Below are 21,815 nucleotides of genomic sequence, written 5' to 3'. Positions count from 1 at the left end.
AGCAAATAATGGATTAAATAACCAATGAACATTAGGAGGAAAACATTGTTAAAAAGTAAAAGCTACATATAACTGCCTAGTACATTTTAATAAAAAAAATTACCAAACCTAGTTTTGTCATTTTTACATTGACTCCAAATCACAGAAACTGGGTAATGACAGATCACTTCATTAGGCTTGCAGTCCAATTAAAAATACAAGTTGGTTGGCACAGAAACCTGCAGCCACAGTGGGTCCCCAGGTCCGAAATTGAGAACCACTGCTTTAAATCATTGCTCAATGTATCATTTTTGACCATTTCAAGTAATGTTTTGTATACAGTATGTCCATTTTGTGTAGGAGCTCAACAATTATAGGCATAGGCTGATCTGTGCCAATCTTTTACAGGGTACACTCACTCTATTTGGCTCAATCTTTTATTTAGAGGCAAAGCAGGGAATCATTAGGGATATGAAAGATGTCTTGCATGGTGTCTACACTTTCTGGACTAGACTGTAGCATGTCCTAGCTGTGCAATGTGTTGTGCCCTTTCAATGAGCAATTGGTTTCATAGTGTTGCATCTCTCCTGTTCTAGGACATGAGCTCTTTAAGGCAGTTGATCGTATCTATAAGGAGGTCTGCCACAAAGTTAACAGTTTTAGTGCTTAATGATACAGTAGAGGAATGACTGCACAGAAGAGCTGGTGTAACAAGTCTTGGCACAACAGACACAACCATGAATATGCAGGTATCACAAGATACAGCCAAAAAGCACAATATATTTTTTTGTTTCTTTGTTGATTTTGTTTCACTTTTTTTTTTTTTTTGCATTCACAACCACAAGTCTAGCAACATTTCTAAAGTGCTTTCTTAATAACAAATATTGATACTGTATATAATAAACACTGAGAAATTATTACCCACCGGCATATACACAATATAGCATTTAATATGCTGCACAAAAGGAGAATTTCCATTATAGAAGCTAGCAAATCTTAAACATAATTAGCAGAAAAATAAATAAATTGATAGACAAATAAATAGGCTAATAAAATAACAGCAATTATATTAAAATAAGCAAGCATTTCAATTTTATCTTTTTTTTTTTTTTTAACTCCGTCAACTAACAAGGAGTTTTAATAGGCAATATAATGAAAGATGGCTATACAACATAGAAATACACAAATGGTATAGATGTCTCTCTTATTATAGAAATAAATAATTTCAATCCTTCTATTAAATACTCTTTATATGACTTCTGTAATACTGCATTTAATATAAATATTTAATATACATTTTATTCTTTGTTAATTTAATAGTATGCTTTCAGACTAATTTGACGTTATTGGTATTCACGGTTTATTTTACTAGGCCATGTGCTAAGCAGGATACTTTTTTTTCTTTTAGAATCCTGTTAGTGAACAGGCAACTGGTACCCATCTTTCTTTTTGGGAAACATTTTATACGGATTGTGCTGGTTTTTATTTATTTAATTATATATATTTTTAAAGCACCACTTACAGAAACCGCTTCTGTATAACTCAGCACATTGCCATTAAATGGATTGTCAAAACAAGAATAAATAAATTAAAAAGTGGGGTGCTGCTACTGTCCGACTCTTTCTGCTCTGCTCAAGCTTTACCCCTTGTTGTTTTTTACGACTAGGCTCACTCAGTTCTGCTACCTCGTTTCCTGGTCAGGCCCACAAGGCCACAAAATACCTTTTTTTTTAGTAACTTGATCAAATCATTTATTTTTCCTGTGTGCACTTGCACACATTTTCTCTTGGTTTGTGTTTCCATTAAGGTATTAAACATTTCAATTTATGACCTGGAGTCATTCCATTTTATCTAGCACCTCGTGATAGTATGAAAGCAGTCCATTAAATGAGTGAGTCATACGATTCATGGTATCCTCTTCAGCTCTGTGGGCTCCTATCAGCCAAGAGTCTGAGGATGCAAGATCTGAAGGCAGAATAGCATGGAATGTGTGACGTGATATACATGGTCTAACTCCACGTCTAATGCATTACTGTTGTGACTTGGATCTTCTGCATTTTGATATGTACAAAAAAGATTGATTTCTCAATAAAAACCCATTCATACACTGCATGGGTTAAATTGTGAAAAGGATCTGCCACGTTGCAGGGAAGCCATAAGCTGGTACAATGGAGAAAACAAAAAAAAACAATCTTTTCAGTATTAATCTGTAAGACTTTGCCATTACTTCAATTAAAAAGTGTGAAAGGATAAATGTGATAGAAAGTGTTATCCCGAAGTATGTTATTGTCAGTAAAAGGACAAGATGCTCTGCTCATTTCACGATCAGAATAACCAAAGGGTTTTGTCCTTCTCAAGGCTCCGGTTTCAACTGCGGGATGCCATCTCTTTTTTGCAGAAAACCTTTTTGCAAGTCTTCTTATGTATGATATTTATTTTTTTAAGTGTTGGTGCACAGGCAGCTCTGCAAAAGCTCTTCAGTGTAACTGTTCAGTTTTAAGATCCAAATAAATTGAGTACAAACTTAAAGAAATCCACGAAGAAGCGCAATGATTTAGAACTATAATTGCCTTGTTTTTCTTTCTCAATAAAAACGGCCGAGTAGCGTAGGTCTAATGCACACACTGTTTCTCCCTTTTTTTCCCTAAATATAACATGTGCTCTGTGCTTCTTATACAAAATTGTTCTAGATGGGGGAATACATATTCACTGGCTAGCTCTGTGCTAATTGAAAAATATTCACCGTACCTCATCTGGGATGGGGTGATGGCTCTTATTTCAGCAAGGTGGTAAAATTTCAAGTTTTATGCACTAACTAAGTAATATATCTCCCTTCTGCCAAAGGACAGCAAAGAAGACAATAGGTTCACTGGACAGTTTTTAAGTTGTTCTTTTAAAATGAAATCCCTGTTTTCTTTATATCCTAAACTACTTGATGCACATCGGTATTGTTGATTTTTCTGAGTAATGAGCAATAGCATATCCTGAAGCAAAGGATTAAAGAATATCATTTTTCTGTCTTGCCTGTGTACCAAAATTTTTACGACTGCTTCAAAAACACTTTCCATCACTTTTCTCTCGTTTTCCATCCTTTTCTAAAGTGTAAAGACTTCATTCAGGATCTGTCTGTGTTTGAGGTAAAGTATGCTTTATCAGGTTGGAAAACTCTGGGTTAGCATATTCCATCTGCCTTAATGTGAAGAATCTTTGAAAATCCAGGTCTTTTTCTTAGTGCCTGTTGAATAAAATAAAGGAAGATGTTAAAAAACTCTGAATTTTAACCCATAATATTTTAACACTGTTGTTAACAATTGTTGGTACTTCACTTCGCGGATTAAAATCTTGATTGATTTTGTTCTTGAGCTGGTCTGTTACAGCATCTGAAGGAAAATCCATTTTGTAAAGATAGCTTTATTACATGACAAGGTGAGTTGATGCCCCTTTGTTTCTAGTAAACAGCTACTGACATAGAGTATAAACATCAGTCATTGCAGGACACATGTATCTATTTACAGTATTTTAGAAATAAATAAGAACAGAATGAGGAAGATGGTCGGTGCAGCACAAAGTGAAAAAGATAACACCCAGAAAGAGCAGAAAGAAACTGATATATTACTACAGGAGACCGCACATTTGTATGCATACAGATTTCTTAGTAATGTGACATAGTCAGTAAAATTGTAAAATGCATTTCAAGTCAAAGTTTCATCATAAAGGAAAAGCTACATATCCCAATGTATCTCTTGTAATTCTATACAGCTGCCAGGTGATGTTTCTTTTACAAATAAATCCTCCGCCTTTACTCTTATGTCAGCATTTAATTATATATATATATATATATATATCTCAGTGGTTCTCAAACTGTGGGTTGGGCCCCCCTAAGGGGGGTGTGAAGTGACAAAAAGGGGGAGGCAGAGATGTGTAAAAAAGAAAATATGAAAAATACATCTATTGAAACCAAAACAAATTAACTATTGTACATTCTGATACTAGAAAAATAAATATAGAGTTAGATAAATGTCGATAAAAGTTAAGTTGGTATAATAAAATATGCATCTCTGATATATCATTAATTAAAAATGAACAAACTGGTATTAGTGGGCTCCTTTCAAAAAAACCTTAGGAGGGGCACGATTACAACTGTTATGAACACTCGGGTCACAAATACTTAAAGGTTGAGAAACGCTGATCTATATGGTGGAACAAGTGCCTAATGTAACTAACTAAGACAGTTAGGAATATACCATAGTCATTTATTACTTTGCTTGGGAGTGAAATGTGAATTGATGACAGGAAACCTAAATGTGAAACATTACACAGTTAATAAATCGGACACAATATTTGAGATGAAACAGATTGTTCCAAAGTTTTAGATTTAAGATTTTGAAATAGTTTCTAAACACAGAAAGTAGGCAAGAATGTTAAACTGAAAGTTCTAACTTTTTGTTGTTCTTTTTTACCTGAACCTTTGACCTCCGTAAAAGCAGCTTGTTTTAACCCCTTGAAATGGCTGAGAAATTAAACTAGTAAAAATGACATTTTCTGCTGTGAAAGAACAGTAAAGAAGTATTAAACTTTAAGAAAGGTCAAAACATTAAATGTTAAAATGCTCATGTAGCTGCATTTGTCCCAAATTACCAAAGTCCTGCAGCTTTTAGTTTGCTTCTAGCAATAGTGTGACGCGTGTTCAAATAATTCCACTGACCAATTATCTTCTGGTAAAAGTTTTAGTAAAATTTGAAATCAGAACAGTTCACATATAAATAGAGAGAAATTGATATTAAAGAAAAGACAAGTTTGGTTTAAGGCTTATATATCTTTCTTCCTTCTCTGTTTGGTCATACAGTCGTACTTTAAGTATGTTAAGCACAGTCAGAAAACGGCATGTCATTTCGTATTTGAAGACATATCTAACACTCCATGCTAGCAGTAAGACTATTTCCTAACTGTCTTAATGAATACTCTATTCTACAGAGATAGCTAAGAAAGTTATATCTTACAGGGGGTACAAAGCTATACCATATTCTAGGTAGCTATAAGAAACTGATGTTCTATTATTGAAATATGTTATTCTATTCATAATAGAATATTCTATTGCTTTCTAAGATTGGCTCTTACAGCTCATTTTATTGACTTTCCAAATGCATAAAAAGCAAGGCTCTTGAACTGTTGGATACCATTAATTTGTAAATGTGTACTGATATAGCCTATCAAAATGACACTGAACTCAGAGGGGCTAGGGGTGTTCACTGTGGCCTTCACAAGCTTAAAGCAGCTGGAGGAAGGAGAAGCAGGAAGAAGCAGCAGCAGAGAAACAGAGGAAGAACACAGTCATAAAGAAGAGCCATGCCGTGAAGCAGCAATGTATCGATCAGCATCTTCTGTGGCAGCTGCTGAAACATTCAGTTTATGGGGTCACATCCATTTGTTTTTCTTTCTAAACCTGCCATTCCTGCTTGCCTTGTTTCTCTGTCTTGCCATCTGTTGTCTAGAATTAGGGAAGAGGAGGACAAGGAGTCGCAGTAGTAGTCAATTTTGTGTTGTAATGACTCCATCCCAAAATTCACAGTTCTTTTTGATACAATAAAGTGCTGTCATGATTCGATACATGTTCAATACAGCACAAATTGCCAATATCCAAACAATGTATCGTACATTTTCATTTTAAATTTATCAATTATAAAACATTACATTATAAAAGTGTAATCATGTATTTAAGGCCTTGGAATGAAACAATATGGCTTTGCTTGACCCATTCAGACTGGTTTCTGGAGAGTATATACAGTAATCCCTCCTTGATCACGGGGGTTGCGTTCCAGAACCCCCCGCGATAGATGAAAATCCGCGAAGTAGAAACCATATGTTTGTATGGTTATTTTTATATATTTTAAGCCCTAATAAACTCTCCCACACTGTTAACATTATTAGAGCCCTCTAGACATGAAATAACACCCTTTAGTTAAAAGTTTAAACTGTGCTCCATGACAAGACAGAGATGACAGTTCTTTCTCATAATTAAAAGAATGCAAATAAATCTTCTCTTCAAAGGAGTGCCTGCATCAGGAGCAGAGAATTTCAGAGAGAGAGAGAGCTCACTAAGAAAAGCAAACAATCAAAAAATCAATACGTGTGCTTTTGTGCTTTTAAGTATGCCGAAGCACCGCGATAAAGCGGCATTTCTTAGAGGAGCGTCCCTATCCTCTAGGCAAACAGCCTCTGTGCAAACAGCCCCTCCGTCAGGCGCAGAGAATGTCAGAGAGGGTGAGAGAGAGGCAGAGACAAGCAAACAATCAAGCACCGCTCGGGAAGCATATCTTATAGCATTGAGGAGTTTTAGTTAATATGTAATACATGCTCTGATTGGGTAGCTTCTAAGCCATCCGCCAATAGCGTCCCTTGTGTGAAATCAACTGGGCAAACAAACTGAGGAAGCATGTACCATAAATTAAAAGACCCATTGTCCGCAGAAATCCACGAACCAGCGAAAAATCTGTGATATATATTTAGATGTGCTTACATTTAAAATCCGCGATAGAGTGAATCCGCGAAAGTCGAAGCGCGATATTGCGAGGGATTACTGTATTATATTTCAGAAAAGGGTCCACTCCTCCCCTTGGCTGGGGTTCAAATGTCTCTTTCATAACTATTTTTTCATATTTTATTTGAACATTGTCAATAATTTAGTTTCTTTATGTGTAAGTATCTTTTCCCTTTGTGCTGTGTGTTTTTTGGGTTGTCTCCCAAGAGGGGGGCCACTTCCCATCACCACAAGGAACTGGCATAAGCCCTGAGGAAAACCCACAGTCCTTTGCGGTTCATTGAGTGTGCTGGTGTAGGTGACATTTTTTTTGGATTATTCTGTGCTTTTGCGAAATTGCTGGATTTTTGATCTTTGTTCTGTTTTTGACTTCATTTTCTAAATGTGTGCATTGGGACTTGTTTGCCTTTGTAGGCATCCCTGCCTGTATCTTTTGTGCTCTTTGGAGCTTCGCTGTTTTCAGAGCCTTTTATGGGTCTGTTCATTATAAAGATCCCATGTTTGACCTTTCGTAATGAGCTGGGGTTTGATGGTTTCCCATTCTAGTGGACATTTTTTAGTCCTTTTTGGAACGTAGTGTGATTAAGAAACCCAAGTTCATGACACTATATGTGGCACTCAACAAAATTATTGCTTAATAATTCAACCAAAAAGACAAAGACAGGGTGTTAGGGTTAGCTGTTAGGTTGCGGCCAGGTTTTCACTGGTTTGACTCTGAAGCACAGGGCACTTTATTTTTCTATTTGCTGAAGTGTGTCATTGTAGTTGGGTTCCTCTGTAGCCCTAGAAATCCAACAGCCTGCGGCTAGAGCAACACATACAGTAGCTACCACTTTTGACAAGTCATTTTTATTTAGCTTTTACCTTTTTGTACAATGCAGTAGTTACATTTACACTGAAATTTGTAACGTAGTTCAAACACATGCAAACGTGTTCTCAAATCCAGCATTTTCAATTACCAAGTAAGGTTCTGTATTTGCCACTATAAACATCTCAGTTTCCATAGTGATTTATGTAGCGTGTAGTAAATCAGCCAGGAAAGGCTGCATAAATATACAGACACTTTGCTGTGTTGCTTTCTGCTTTTTTCTAGAGACTGCAAAGATGAGAGGACATTTTTGTGGTATTGTTACCAAAGTATGCTACACTCATTTGAAATATTCAGGATCCTGTAACTTTTTGATCACCACTTGTTAGCCATTACTGTAATAACTTAAAAGGACCTTACAGGTATCAAGAGAGTTTCAAGTTCTTGTTTGCTACTGGGTTTGGCGATTGAGTCCCAGCATCTCAGAGCATGTTTTTCTCCTTTATCAGGTCCATGGTGAGTTTTTTGAAGAGGGAGGGTCTGCACTCACAGTGAGCCTACTTGATTAAAATTTCTCACATAATTCAAGCAACACTTTACTTTATTAACAATGCTTTGTTTTCTGCATTCTGTGTAATGTTTTGTTTGATTCACCACTCATTTCACATTAAGCGCCTCTTATTCAACAATACAATGCAAATCAGCATATTGTTGTTCTCCTGATAGAGGTATATGCATCATATCATAACTTGAAATCCCATCTATCTTTTCTCTTTTGAATGAAGAATGATATGTGCCTTATTTACATGTTCCTAGTTCCCTATGAAATAAATGACTGACAAGGTAATATTATTTATGTGATGTGTGATAACTGTGAATGAGCGAACTTCTCAGAACGAATCAACATGTGGCAGAAAAATAAGGTTAGTGCTTAGAAGTGTGTTGGATTTTATGCATGCATGATATCTTTAAACTTCCAAAGTGGTGATATAAATACATCAATAGGGATGGAGATTGTTTACAGAAAAAAATTAAGACATTCAAATTCCATAGCCATATCTTTAAAGAGCCGTAAAATTAATATGCTAATCACTTTTAGCACAACCCTCATTATTATATGCATTTGAGAGCATGACCATACTGTTGAGCTTATGGGGACTTCATTAAAAGGAACACAAGAAGTTGTGATTGTCCTGACCTGACTTCACTCACTCACTCACTCACACTGTATGAAGAGTTCCCATTATTCTATGGCATTCAAAATCCACACTGCAAAAAATGTATATGCAACATCTAGACAAAATAAATTTAAATGGGAGTTGTTTTACTTTCATTTAGAAAAAATCTGCCAAAGGGGTAAGCAAAATTTACTTGACAAGATTTCTTAAAGTAAGCTAAATAATCATAACTATACATTTTTGATAAGTCCCTAATTCTTATAATAAGGAAAACGAGTTTTAAAGTCATATATGATATAAATACTTTTCACTTGCTAAGATTTCATTTTTGTAAAATCCACCCCTTTGCTGCTCTTTATGTTCTTTTATTATTTGTATGTTAGGGTTCTGTACATTGTAACTGAAATATATATACGGTATATACTGTATAAATGTGTGTATATATATATATATATATATATATATATATATACACACACACACACACACACACATACATACATACATACATATATATATATATATATATATATATATATATATATATATATATTGTGGCACCGGATGCCCAGGAGGACCAGAGGAGGGCTTGTACCTCCTCCAGAGCGCGAGGGGGCGTCCGTCCTGGTTACACTGGTTGCCTCGGGTAGAGGTCATGGAAGCCCAGCCCTGTAGGGGCCCGTGGTCACCAGCGTAACCAGGACGGACGCCCCCTCGCGGTCTGAGGAGGTACAAGCCCTCCTCTGGCCCTCCCTTTGCTTATTTCACAGGTTCGAAGCCCCGACGAGCCCTGGACCCGACATGGTCTGGGACTTGCCCTCCTGGAACAGGCCGCTTCGCGGGAGGGCTCCGCGCCGGGAGGCTGATGGCGCCCCAGCTGGCGGGGACGGTGGAGACAGGAGTGGCGCAAACCAGAGGGGCACGTGGGCGCCGGAGGGGGTGCTGAAGACGGATGTCCCAGGGTGCCGTGTTGGACCCTGGGGACAGAGTAGGACCCTCTCTGGGGACATGCTACCCTTTCGTGGAGTGTCGTTCAGACCCACGTGTCTTCGCTAGCGGTGGGGCACTGTGGCACCCGGCCGGGACGCCCAGGAAGACCAGTGGAGGGCTTGTACCTCCTCAAGACCGTGAGGGGGCCTCCCTTCCTGGTTACGCTGGTGGCCTCGGGTAGAGGGCATAGAAGCCCAGCCCTGTAGGGGCCTGTGGTCACCGCCAGGCGGCGCCCCGCTGCCTGAACAGCCCTGGAGCCCAGCACTTCCGCCACACCTGGAAGTGCTGGGGAAGACGACAGGGGACACCCGGATGGCTTCGGGCGCAGCCGGCACTTCCGCCACACAAGGGCGTGTCTGCGGAGGAGTGCCGGGAAGCAGCTGGAGCCCACCTGGGTTCCCATAAAAGGGGCCGCCTCGCTAGCAGTCGAGGCGAGAGTCGGGAGGAAGCAAGACGGAGCTGGAGTGAAGACTGGAGGCGGCCAGGAGAGAAAGACAAAAGGACTGTGTGGCCTGGACTTTGGGGTTGGTAGTGCACAAAAACTGTACATATTGTATATAATATAGGGTGTGTGGTGAAACTATGTTGTCCGTCTGCCTGTGTCCGGGCCAGCGTTCACAATACAGTATATATATTATATTGTGCAAATATATTAGCTGTTCCAATTTGATTACCTGGAGTTTGTTAACCATTTCTTCAAAAAGTTTCTTGGCTTCTGGGCTATTTGGATCTTCAAAGTAATCCACAATCCCAATCTGTACAACAATTGATTTCAGGTTACGACAAACACCTACAAGGCAAAAATATAATAGATGATTATTAAATACAGTTATACTGTATTTCATAAAGAAATTGACCTGCTATTCACATGTAATTCATTTTGTAAATGTATTAACCTTACATTGGATACAGAAATCAAAGCCTATCATCCTAATCCTAATGCTAAAAATGCATTTACATATGCCAATCTGATTTTTTAGAACTTCTGAAGAATGGGATTACACCACTCTTGAATGGTTCAAAATGCTGACTGGCTTGTTTAGAGCTTACCTGAATGTCACCCACTATTAAACCATCAAAGATCAGTGACATTTCTTACTGAATTACAATAATAATAATAATAATAATAATGCATTTTTAATATATATGATACATAAGCTATTTTTGTATAAATAACTTTTGCCATCATCATCATCACCGGTTCATCCAGCTGGTTGCTCTCCAAATCAATTTCTTCCACTCTGTGGTTCTTGTTATCCTTTGGGGGTTAGACCCATATACAGTGGAACCTTGGGTCACGACCGTAATTCGTTCCAAAACTCTGGTCATAACCCGATTTGGTCATGACCTGAAGTAATTTGCCCCATAGGACTGTATGTAAATACAATTAATCTGTTCCAGACCGTACGAACTGTATGTAAATATATTTTCTTTGAAGATTTTTAAGTACAAAAATCGTTCATTATACCATAGAATGCACAGTGTAATAGTAAACTAAATGTCAAAACATTGACTAACACTGAGACAAACACCCAGGCTCCCTGCACACTCGCCTGCGCTTGCTCTCGCTCTCTCTCTCTCTCTCCTGCACCGGCTTTCTCCTCCTGCTTCCTGCCTCCTCCTGCAACCTCCCATTCTTTCCTGTTGTCTTCTTTTTCCCTTTAGCCGACTCACTCTTCTATTTATGAAGAGGACGTGGTAGTCGTGGCTATTACAGATGCGGACTACTTCTCACCTGTGCACAGGCGAGAAACGCCCACATCACAAACTCCTCAGGAACCGCTTCGGCCACACACCACCACATCCCCTCACTAAGCCGCAAGTGCGGTGATTATTTATTAAAACTGGCCTTTTTTGATGGGAGCTGTGGACCCGCTATACCACAGGTGGAAGCTGGGTTGAGAGGAGGTTACAGTTTTGAGGGAGAGTCCCTCTGCGTGGTGTACTGAGAACAATGTACAGTACAGGGAGAGACTGAGCATGTGCGGAAATCATTGGCGCGTACGAACCGGAAGGGAAACTGGCTTGTTCGTCACCCAAGTGTATGGTCGTGAACAGATGCAAAAGTTTGGCAAACTTTTTGGTCGTAACCCGATTTGTATGTGTTCAGAGACATTTGTGACCTGATGTTCCACTGTACTTTTATATCATTCTACAGTTGTATGTACTGTATCATAACTGCAGAAGTCGTTTTTGCTAATGGAGAAATAATTGAAATGTTACGCTATTCTTATGTTTAATATTACACGCTTTATATTAAAAATTCAGCTCAGATCCAGAAAATCAAGCTGTGTCTTTTGGGTTCTTCAGGAGGTTAATTCCTGTGAACTAAATCTTGTACCAGCTTTTTCCAAAATCCTCCATCCGCAGCAATGAAGTTTAACGTGGCACAACTCTCAACTTTACTATTCCAATCTTAAATACACCACAGACTTATTTATTTGAAAAAACTTTTCCACATATCAAAATATATTCTTGTGCCATCATCTTACCTTCATAAGATTTTTGCAGTTTATTTTTTTTATTCTTCCTGCTAAACGTGTTCAAAATTTTATTTTTTCTAGCAACTTAAAAATGGTCAATTTCAACACACAAGAATAACTACCATCAATGCACACATTTGAGAACATATTAGACACCTGAGATTTCAACAATACCCTTCTCACTTTCCCCAAGCCCTGTTTGTTGTGTCCAGTGTGGTTCTTTCATGATTAAAAAAGATCAAAAAGGATGATATTTGTTTTATGAGTGAGATGGAGATATTTTACAAAGGGCAGATAGAGAGTAGTTAGTGCTAAGCAGTTTATTTACCAGATCACTGACAAATCGAAACTGCAGTTCAGTTTTGTAGTAAGAAATAAACAAAAGAAAAAGTAAAAAAAAAAAAACATTGAAAAGATACTTTCTGTGAAAATAATTTTCTTATGCTGAAAGGAAGATTCAACCAATTACTGAGTATATAGCTTGCCCTTAAATTAAACTGCATGTAGAACATGATCCCAAGCAACACACGGCATCAATTCAACGAGTTATACAATGGCAACACTTGATGACATTAGTATCCTGCAATGAAAGAACGTAACATTAACATTTACAATGTAATGTCTCTAGTCATTTCTTTTCTAATGTACCCATCCTACTGCTGAACGCAATGTGGTTTATTAGTCATGACAATGGACCAAACCCCACATGTTTGCCATTCACTCACTTTATAGCACATTACCTGTCAGCATGTAAAAATATTTAAGAAAATAAATTGTGATTTGTAAGAAGGTGTGGATAAAGACATATGCTTAATTGTAAATGTCATTATGTGTCTACATTTACTTATTTATTTAGAAGGTGCTCTTGTCAAAAATGCCTAACAAACAAATTAATCAGCATCATGAAAATAATAACAATATTATCAATAAATAACAGTTAAACCATGTAAGAATTACAAGGGAGATCAGTTAAAAAGTTAAATAATAAAAGATGAGCACTGTTAAGCATGCAAGCAGCCAAGCAAAACAGCTTAGCACAATAAGAGATATTAAGTGCCTTGTAACAGAGGTACGCTTTTGTGCTTTCCTACAAATCTGAAGGGCTTTGTCTCAAGCTCTTTCTTTAGACTAGGATCTGATTCCTCAGATTTAATCACTGTGGTAAGGTCAAATAGAGTAGGCCTTCAATCCTGAAAATTTCACATTGGCCATGTAGACAGACTATAAGGTTCTGAGAAAGGAATGGGGCTTCATGGTGGTCCAGAGGTATATGGGCATTATCTTATGTCAATCATAAAGCAAGCGTCAGTGTTGTGAATCAAGGGGATTGATAAAGTACCAGTGGTCAGAAGTGCTACATGAGTAAGAGAAGTGCTGAACACTTGCTATGGCGCCTGTTGTATAGATCCTGTACATATCCTGACGTCTGTTGTACATATACTGTTTGGAACATTTTTGACTTTTTTAACATTGTTTTATTAAATTTTTTAGTGTTTTGATGGTGATACCATCTAGACATCAGTTAGGAAAAGTTACTTTTCACAAGTACTAGTATTCTGTGAAGTTTATGATAGCTGCAGACAACTTTTTTTATTGTTGCTCTGCCCGCTGCTAGTCACATAAGGTGGAAATCACACTGCACCAATATAAAATAACAGCATGCTGCAACTTGTTATCCTAATGCTGAATTTTTAACTTAAATATTTGTTTAGTATTTTGGTTTTGATGATTGGTTTAGTTACACTACAGCCAGCTTTTGCTTATTACCTTGTGAGGTCTCTTTTGTGTTTTCCATAACCTGTTATAGCTTGTGCTCTTACAAAATCCATCTAGAAATGCAATTACTGTATCTTCCACATGCTCACAACAAAAGATGGAATACTGAAAGGAGAGGTGTGACATTACAAATGGCTTATTCTGAGAACAGCAAGGAAAATCTAATGCTGAGATGAAAACTGCCTAGTACAGAAGCCAGGATGAAGTTGTGCACATGTCGATGTAGACCCATCTGATGTTGTATAGGAAGAATCTGCATGATTGGGTACAGTGCATCCAGTCCATTGTGCTATATTTGGAGAATTTTCAGGTGTTTCCTAATGTTATAATATTTTCTTATATATCCTCTTTTTGATTTGTTCAATCCCTTCTCTTCACATTCAAACTCTTTTTTGCTTTATATGTTGATTTGTGGCGGCATGGTGGCGCAGTGGGTAGCGCTGCTGCCTCGCAGTTAGGAGACCAGGGTTTGCTTCCCGGGTTAGGTGGATTGCCGATTCTAAATTGTGCTTGGTGTGTGTGTGTGCGTGCCCTGTGGTGGGCTGGTGCCCTGCCCGGGCTTTGTTTCCTGCCTTGTGCCCTGTGTTGGCTGGGATTGGTTCCAGCAGACCCCCGTGACCCTGTAGTTAGGATATAGCAGGTTGGATAATGGATGGATGTTGGTTTGCTGTTGTTATACTGAGTGTAAGCTCCCATATACTCCCTCTACCTGTCATCTTTTGTTTTTCATCTTTTGTACTCATACTTAAATTTTTTATTGAAAACTGCCAAGGCATTGCTTTGGTGGTTTGGGAAACCAACCAAATTCAGTTGTTACATTTAATTTTATTTAGTAACATTGTTAACAATTTTTGTTAAAAATGCAATATATTCTTCTCTAGTGCCATTTTGTTTGTACATTAATTATAATGAGGGCTGCCATTTTGTGCATTTTGTTTGGTCTAGTTACCCAAACTTTTACTAGGTAAGGTCAATAGGAAGTGTGCAGCATGTGATATCAGGTCTAAGATAGCATTGTACACTTCTTGGTTATCAAAAGTTATGGATAATTCAAAGAAAAATCCAAATGTTCCTTGATTAGTTTTTCCCTGATTCTTCTGGCTATGAGTTAGTAGTATCTGGATGAGGTTTTGGGATAGCGTAGTTATTAACTAAACAAACAAGCTTGATGGGCTGAATGGTCTCCCCTTATTTTTTATGTTCTGTAGATCTGGACACTGCCCATACTACATTTCTGCCCATGAAAATTTGCTCTACATAATTTGGAAATATCCTTTGACCATGATTCTCATTGATCAAGTCTATCATTATCCCTTCTCATCCTGTATCTTTCTACTCTATATCTATCTGGTATTCCTTTCATGTCCATATAGTGGAAGCTTTTGCTTAGTTACTATTCTAGTCAAGCTGGTACTGATCTTATTCTGGAAATCTACACAATCCTTTGGAAATCCTCCTTCTTGAACTCTTTGTGGGATAGATCGAAGAGTCACACAGTTCTTATATCACTTCTTGTGAGGTGGATGGCTGGTGAATGGTATATGATGTGGGAATCTTTTACTCCTTTTGTTTTCTTCCATTTGGCTTCTTTAATTTCTGGCCTGTTAATGCAGCTACTTGCCCAGTCTTGTGGCTGCTTTATTTTTCCATTTTACTTGCTGTATATATTTTATGAGTTGAATACAAATTTGATTACCAATTTTACATGGTTACCTTATGTGCTTTATAAACTGTCTGCAGATGATGCTCATTGTGAACAATATGAGAATCATTTGTTTCATTTTAGAACAGTACTCACTATTGAAATGAAGAAGAGCTTTAGGTGTTACAGGGGTAGAGGTGAGAACCAGCATCTCAAGGCCTTTCAGTCCTTCCCGACAAACCTCTGCAGCCACTTCTTGGTTTACTTCACTTACGTGGTCCAATTCCAACACTTGCAGACGCATACAATTTCGAGCTGAGAAAGGGAGAAAGAAAAAGATTAAAATCTCAGAAAAATGAAACTACCCAAAGCTGCAAATCTGGTTTAATAAAATTGATGATCATTTCAGGTAGGTGAGATTTTGTTGATGTTCCTGAACCCTGAGCAGGGCTGTTTCCTGGCATAAGCAAACTAAGTAACTGCTTGGGACCATGCAGCCTAAAAAGGAACCCTACACACATGCAGTAGAGATAGTGGTGTTTCAGTACTTGACTAGAAACAATCCTAACTGTAAGGATTATGTGAGGTATAATATACAGTATATTCTCATAAATGAGTAAAATATAATTTAGAATTCTATTGGAAGTCATAATGTAACATTCTCAATCTCATCTAATCCAGTTTCCAGATTGAAGGGCAGAACATCAGTCGACCGCAGGACCCTCCCGTACATGCAGCCACAGAAGGCCAGTTCAGAATGACCAATTAACCTGACCTGCAAGACTTTTGGAAAGCAAAAAATAATTGAATACCCCAGTTTTATCTAATTACCACATTAATATTGGTAACAATTGAGTGAAAAATGTAGCCTATGCCTGAATCCTAAAAATGTTTAAAAGGTCATCTTTAACAAAGAGCAACAGACTCCCAACAGAAAAGACAATTTAAATAGCAATGTCTTCCCAGCTGAAATGGATCATTGCACAAATCATTTAACACCTAATCATTGCAGAATTATATTTATAAACCTCACAATTGGTAGTGGATATGCAGCATGATAAACCTCAGCATTTTATTTCAGTTTGCGTGAGATATATTAGGTTAAGGAAAACATTGTGATTAGCATGGCAGCCTTGTAGATTCTGGCCTTGTAATCTATAAATTTGTATAGCTTCTCAGTGATTTATTTAAACTGTAGTACCAGTTTTATCCATAAAAGAAAAGTGTCATAATACAAAATGAAGCAAAGAATAAGAAATAGTTCTTCTTCTTGTTTCGGCTGTTCCCGTTAGGGGTTGCCACAGCGGATCATCTAAAAAATTGTTGTCCGCATATTAACTTGGCAAAAATCACCTACCACGTACAATAAATCAGATTTGAAGGAAATGAAGGGTAATTAATTTGTTTTATATTTTCTCGGTTTATGAGATAGGCCGTGTGCCAGGATTGGGTCCTGTCTTGTGCTTAATGTTGCCCAGATTGGCTTAGGCTTCCTGAAACTGAGAATCATTCTTACCCAGTGACATGGGCCAAGTTACATTTTATAACAATTCACTGGGCTATGAGATGAAAGACTGAGTTGCTACAGGAAGTGCACATGAACCCTGGAAAATGAAAATTCAAAGTGTTGACTGAAAAATCTAACAAAAGTACCACCTGATGGACCACTCATAAACACCTATTGGTTGGAGCTATGGGAGTATGGCCCCAAGGGTTTTAGATAATATTTCAGACGCTGATGTACTTGCTGGCTCAGCCTTAAAAGCATATGCTGGTTGACCTTAGAGTCAGGAGGTGAGTGCCTGGCAAAGGTGAAACTGGCAGGAGGAAAATGCCAGATTGTGGAGAGGTGATATCTGAAGCAATGTGAGTTTGGAGTATTGGGCAGATTATTTGTGAGCAGGTGGACTAGTTATGTGTTATGCAGGAGACACCATGTGCATTGGTCTCTTATTATTATACTTTGTGGTGTTGTAGCAGTAAAACCCAAAAATGTGTCCTTGGTTGTTTTGTTATTTCTGTGTGAATCTGTACTGTGTACCTAAGATATTCTGCACCTATTGTGTCATGAACAGTTCCCAAAGGAACAATGAGATTATAGAAATCAATACTTTATATTTTGTTCTCAAAAAATGTATAAAAACAATGTTCCTCTTTAGATATAAATGTGTGCCAAAGACTGTTTTGTAAGCTTTAGATATTATTAAGATATAGGTGTGTCAGAATATAATACCATTTATCTGTATATAGATTGGTAAAACTAATATATCTTGACCATGTTATGCAAATGAGCCTAACTTACTTAAGAGTGTAACTTTGGTAAATTCCTTAGCCTTGTTGTGCTGATCTGATTACAGGACGAGGCTCCATCAAATGTGCTATAATAAAAGACATCCATTTTTGGATTAATTTATTACAGCGACTCTCAACTGTTTGTTATTTAGAGTATTTCCCTGACATTTATCCCTGTGTGTTGTTGTTTGTTTACAATAAAACCCACTTTTTGTATACCTTTGGCCACCTAGAGATTTCACTGAAGGTTGGGGTCATCTGAATGTACTCCCTAACAATCTACAATCTTTAACATTAAGTTCAAGACAGGCAGTACACATTTTGTAAAATGTTATTAAGCTCTCTGAGTGTTTTATAGGGAGACCATAATGTTAATACCACTGTCAACATAATCAGTTTTTCACAATGCTATTATAAATAGAATTTATAAGAAAATTATAAAGTTATATGTAGACTCCTTTAGCTACAGATTTCAAAATGTTTTTTTTTTTAAACACTTTAAGCTGATGCATAAAGATCATCTTTAACTGGAGGTGTAAAAGCATCAGCGCACAGCTACAACAGATGACAACAGATGTGTAAGAAGGCAATTAAATGCTTCATTCACATTGCTTCTATAGTTTAAAAATAAACAGCGGCAAATAAATATTTATTGCTAAATTAGGGATGTAAAATTGTTCAACCACTAGGATGATTGCAATTCAAATGCTACCCTGCAGATGGCACTAGAGACTCACAGCTTATTTTTGAAGGAGTTGTACTGTATAATAGTGAAAGCAAACCCAGACTGTTCAATGCTGAGTGAAGTACCTGAAAAGAAAGTCTGCGTGTCAAAAAGTCTCATAATCTGAAACAAAATTAACAGAGCAGTATTTCTGGTTTAATTAAAATCATAACACCTCCAACACAAAAGAAAATGGCAAAAGAACTTGAAGCTAACTTACACTGAAAATGCTTGATTTGCTGCATTAGGTAACCAAGCAGCCCGTTGTGTAATGTACATATTTACGTACATATACATACATACAAATATCCTGAGACCCTTCTTAATCATATTCCGAATCAGGGGTCTGAAGCCTATTTATCCTGGCCACACTGGACAGGACCACAGTCCCTTTTAGGTCTCACTTACACACTTCACACTGGAGCTGGTTTAGAGTTGCCCATTAACCCTAATTTGAATGCTTTTGGGGATTCAGGAGAGAAAACCTATGGATAAAGTTGGTGCAGGATTCAAATCCAGAATATTGGAACAGTGAGGCATTGGCACTAACCACTGTATCACTATGCCACCCACATAAAAGGTTTAGAATGTTATGCTAACAGAAAGCAAAATTTCAAAGTCATTTATATGCTAGACTAGTACAAATTAGAGTTCAGATATGTGCTTTCTCAGGCCCAACAGATTTATGTTTATGAACTGTCAAAGCTTAAAATTGTTGAGGCAGCTCAACCAAAAATCTGTCAAATCACAACAGCAAATATTCCATATGGTAAGATGTTCACAGTTAGTCCCTAATGTTTAGTAGCTAATTCTTCACAGATAAAACAAATGTCGCCATGAAATGCCACTGAAAAACGTGAGTTGGTGTTGGTGAAAATATTGGTTGTAGTTAATTAGATAGATAGATAGATAGATAGATAGATAGATAGATAGATAGATAGATAGATAGATAGATAGATAGATAGATAGATAACAATATAATCTAAAAAAGAAAGAAAGAAAAAGAATCTGCTTGCTTCAGATTCCCTTACTCGACTAGTATCATGTTAACTGTATAATAATTAAGAAAGTCACTTTTCAATGCAGCAGTGAAATGCTTAATGTCTTAATGCTACAAGATGTCAGTTTCTATGCTGTTTATTCTGTTTTGCCAGAGAAGCATTAGTCTTTCAGACATATTCTTTTCCTCTAATTCATTCTAGGACGCTGGCTTAGAGACTGCTTGTACTTGAATTGTTTTAAAACAACAGAAGAACACATATGTAAACGAATTAACTGTACCATACCTAAAACTTGTAGGACACCTCAAAAAATATGTAAAAAAATACACAGGAATAGATTTAACGTTTAGAGGGTAATTATCATCTGTCGTAAATTGCTTACTTGTACCTTCATGTGCTTATCAACATAGACATGGCACAGCTGTCTAATTTAAGTTTCATTATAACATACATACTAAAAAGTGGATTTTAAGAATATTACTAATATCTGAAAATCTCATTAGACATACAAATGTAAATAATAGGTAGCACTTCTTGTCTGAAACATGTGCAATTCATACAATGTAGTATAACTTAGAAAAGCAGAAAAGAGATAAAAAGACAGCTTCAATTGTATCAATACTTTGCTATGTGGTTCATTCATTTAATGTTGTTTTTCATTTTCACTGAGCTCTCACTCTCATTAAACATGCTTATTTATAATGAGACACTAATTTATATATTAATCCTCATATTTTATTAGGAGTCACAGGACAGTCGAGGTCCATTGAAGCAGAAATGCAGGATCCTACTGTACACTGAATGATAAGGAACAACTGGTTCAAGGTTATTACATCCTGCTGTTTATTCCAGGATTTGCATTAAAATCCAAGTACCGTGAGGTACCATCCCAGGCAGACTCAATCAATCCAAATTATGATCCTTCTGTGTATTATCACTGAGATAAACACTATCTTTGCTTCATTAGCACATCATAAACGTTTAATGAAGACCAAGATCAAGGCTCTAAACCTAGTGCTCTGCGAAGTAATCATGTGGCAGACAGAAACCCTAGGATTTTATATATTTACGAGGGACGTTCAAAATGTTTCTGCACTTTTTTTTAACTCTATTTATTAAGAATTTCAAAAACAAATTACATTACTTTTCTACATAGTCAGCTTCATTTGCAACGTAATTTTCCCAGCATCTTACCAACTTTTTAATGCCCAAATATTACTCCTCCCACCTTCACCATTTCAAACGAAAATATAAAAGAGCGGAAACATTTTGAACATCCCACGTAGATGCAATTTCCTTCTGGGTTGATATTATTTAATTATAAAAGGTTTCAAAACTAAAAACTGGTGCATATGGTGAAGTGTGGGGTGGCACTATGATGCAGTGGTTAGTCCTGAAGCTCTGCAAGGCTGGGTAAGTAATCAGTCCTGGGGCATCATGTATAAACGGTGCGTATGCATAAAAATGTTGCATACGAACATTTCTACGCTCAAATTGCGATATATAAAACCTAAATTAACCACATATTCTTTATTAGTTTAATGCATCTGATTGTAATTAACCTGTAACAATATAATGGTCCACAGAATGGTCAAACTATTCTCAATACAATAGCTGCTTTAGCGTTGTTACTCTCACTGCACCTTCTTCTTTTTCTTTTTTCAGCTGCTCCCGTTAGGGGTTGCCACAGCAGATCATCATTTTCTATATTACTCTCACTGCACCATTTAGAGTATTTATATAACTGTATCTGAGTGGGGAATCAAAGATCTACAGAAGCTGCGAAAAAGAATTATCGGTATACAGCTTCAATCACACGGCAAACATTTCAAAGCCTTTCCTGTACGAACCTCGCTGTTCAGAAACAGTTTCATCCCAAGAACTATAAACACACTCAATCAGTCCATCAAGCACTCCTTGTAGAACTGTTGGTACTTATAAGTACAATTACCTCACTGTAAACTTGCATTACAGTTATAATATTGCAAAACCTGAGCCACTTTATAAAGCGCATATTTACATATGATGACAATATAATTTTAAGATGAAAAGCAGCAAAATATGTTTATTATATTATACAGATAAAACTTTAACTTCATTTAAATAATCTATATTGTTAATAATTAAACATGCCAGGACACAATGCATCAGCGTTCATGGATGGTTCCTGCCTTGTGCTGTATTCTTGCTGGGGCTGGTGTGACACTGGAAGGATAGATGGATAGAATAATTAAACACGTACTACGAAGATATTTCAATATTCCTTAAACGTTTTGAAGAATAGGCATTCTAAGCTTACAGATGGCTAATTGTGTGGCGACTGGGTATTTGGAGAAAGAAAAGGAAGGACAGGAACTGGAGGTTAGTACGTTGGAAAGAGACAGTACTGCTACAATTAAGTATT

The 21,815-nt window shown here is 37.2% G+C and overlaps 1 protein-coding gene across 2 annotated transcripts in view; it reads right to left on the bottom strand.

The window, feature by feature from the left end:
- Positions 1-1,077: 1,077 nt before the first annotated feature.
- Positions 1,078-21,815, bottom strand: part of fbxo41 (F-box protein 41) — a 231,055-nt gene continuing 210,317 nt past the window's right edge. For both annotated transcript variants that reach the window (XM_039751812.1, XM_039751814.1), the window contains exons 11-13: positions 15,551-15,709; positions 10,168-10,283; positions 1,078-3,214 (exon numbers count right to left, since the gene is read on the bottom strand). In XM_039751812.1, coding sequence (XP_039607746.1) covers positions 3,152-3,214; positions 10,168-10,283; positions 15,551-15,709 — 338 coding nt within the window. In that variant the 3' untranslated portion in view covers positions 1,078-3,151. The remainder of the gene's footprint in view (positions 3,215-10,167; positions 10,284-15,550; positions 15,710-21,815) is intronic.

Source organism: Polypterus senegalus, chromosome 4 (genome assembly GCF_016835505.1).
Source record: "Polypterus senegalus isolate Bchr_013 chromosome 4, ASM1683550v1, whole genome shotgun sequence".
Lineage (NCBI taxonomy): Eukaryota > Metazoa > Chordata > Cladistia > Polypteriformes > Polypteridae > Polypterus > Polypterus senegalus.
Note: the sequence above shows the minus strand (reverse complement) of the source record. Positions and strands in the feature narration are given on the sequence as shown.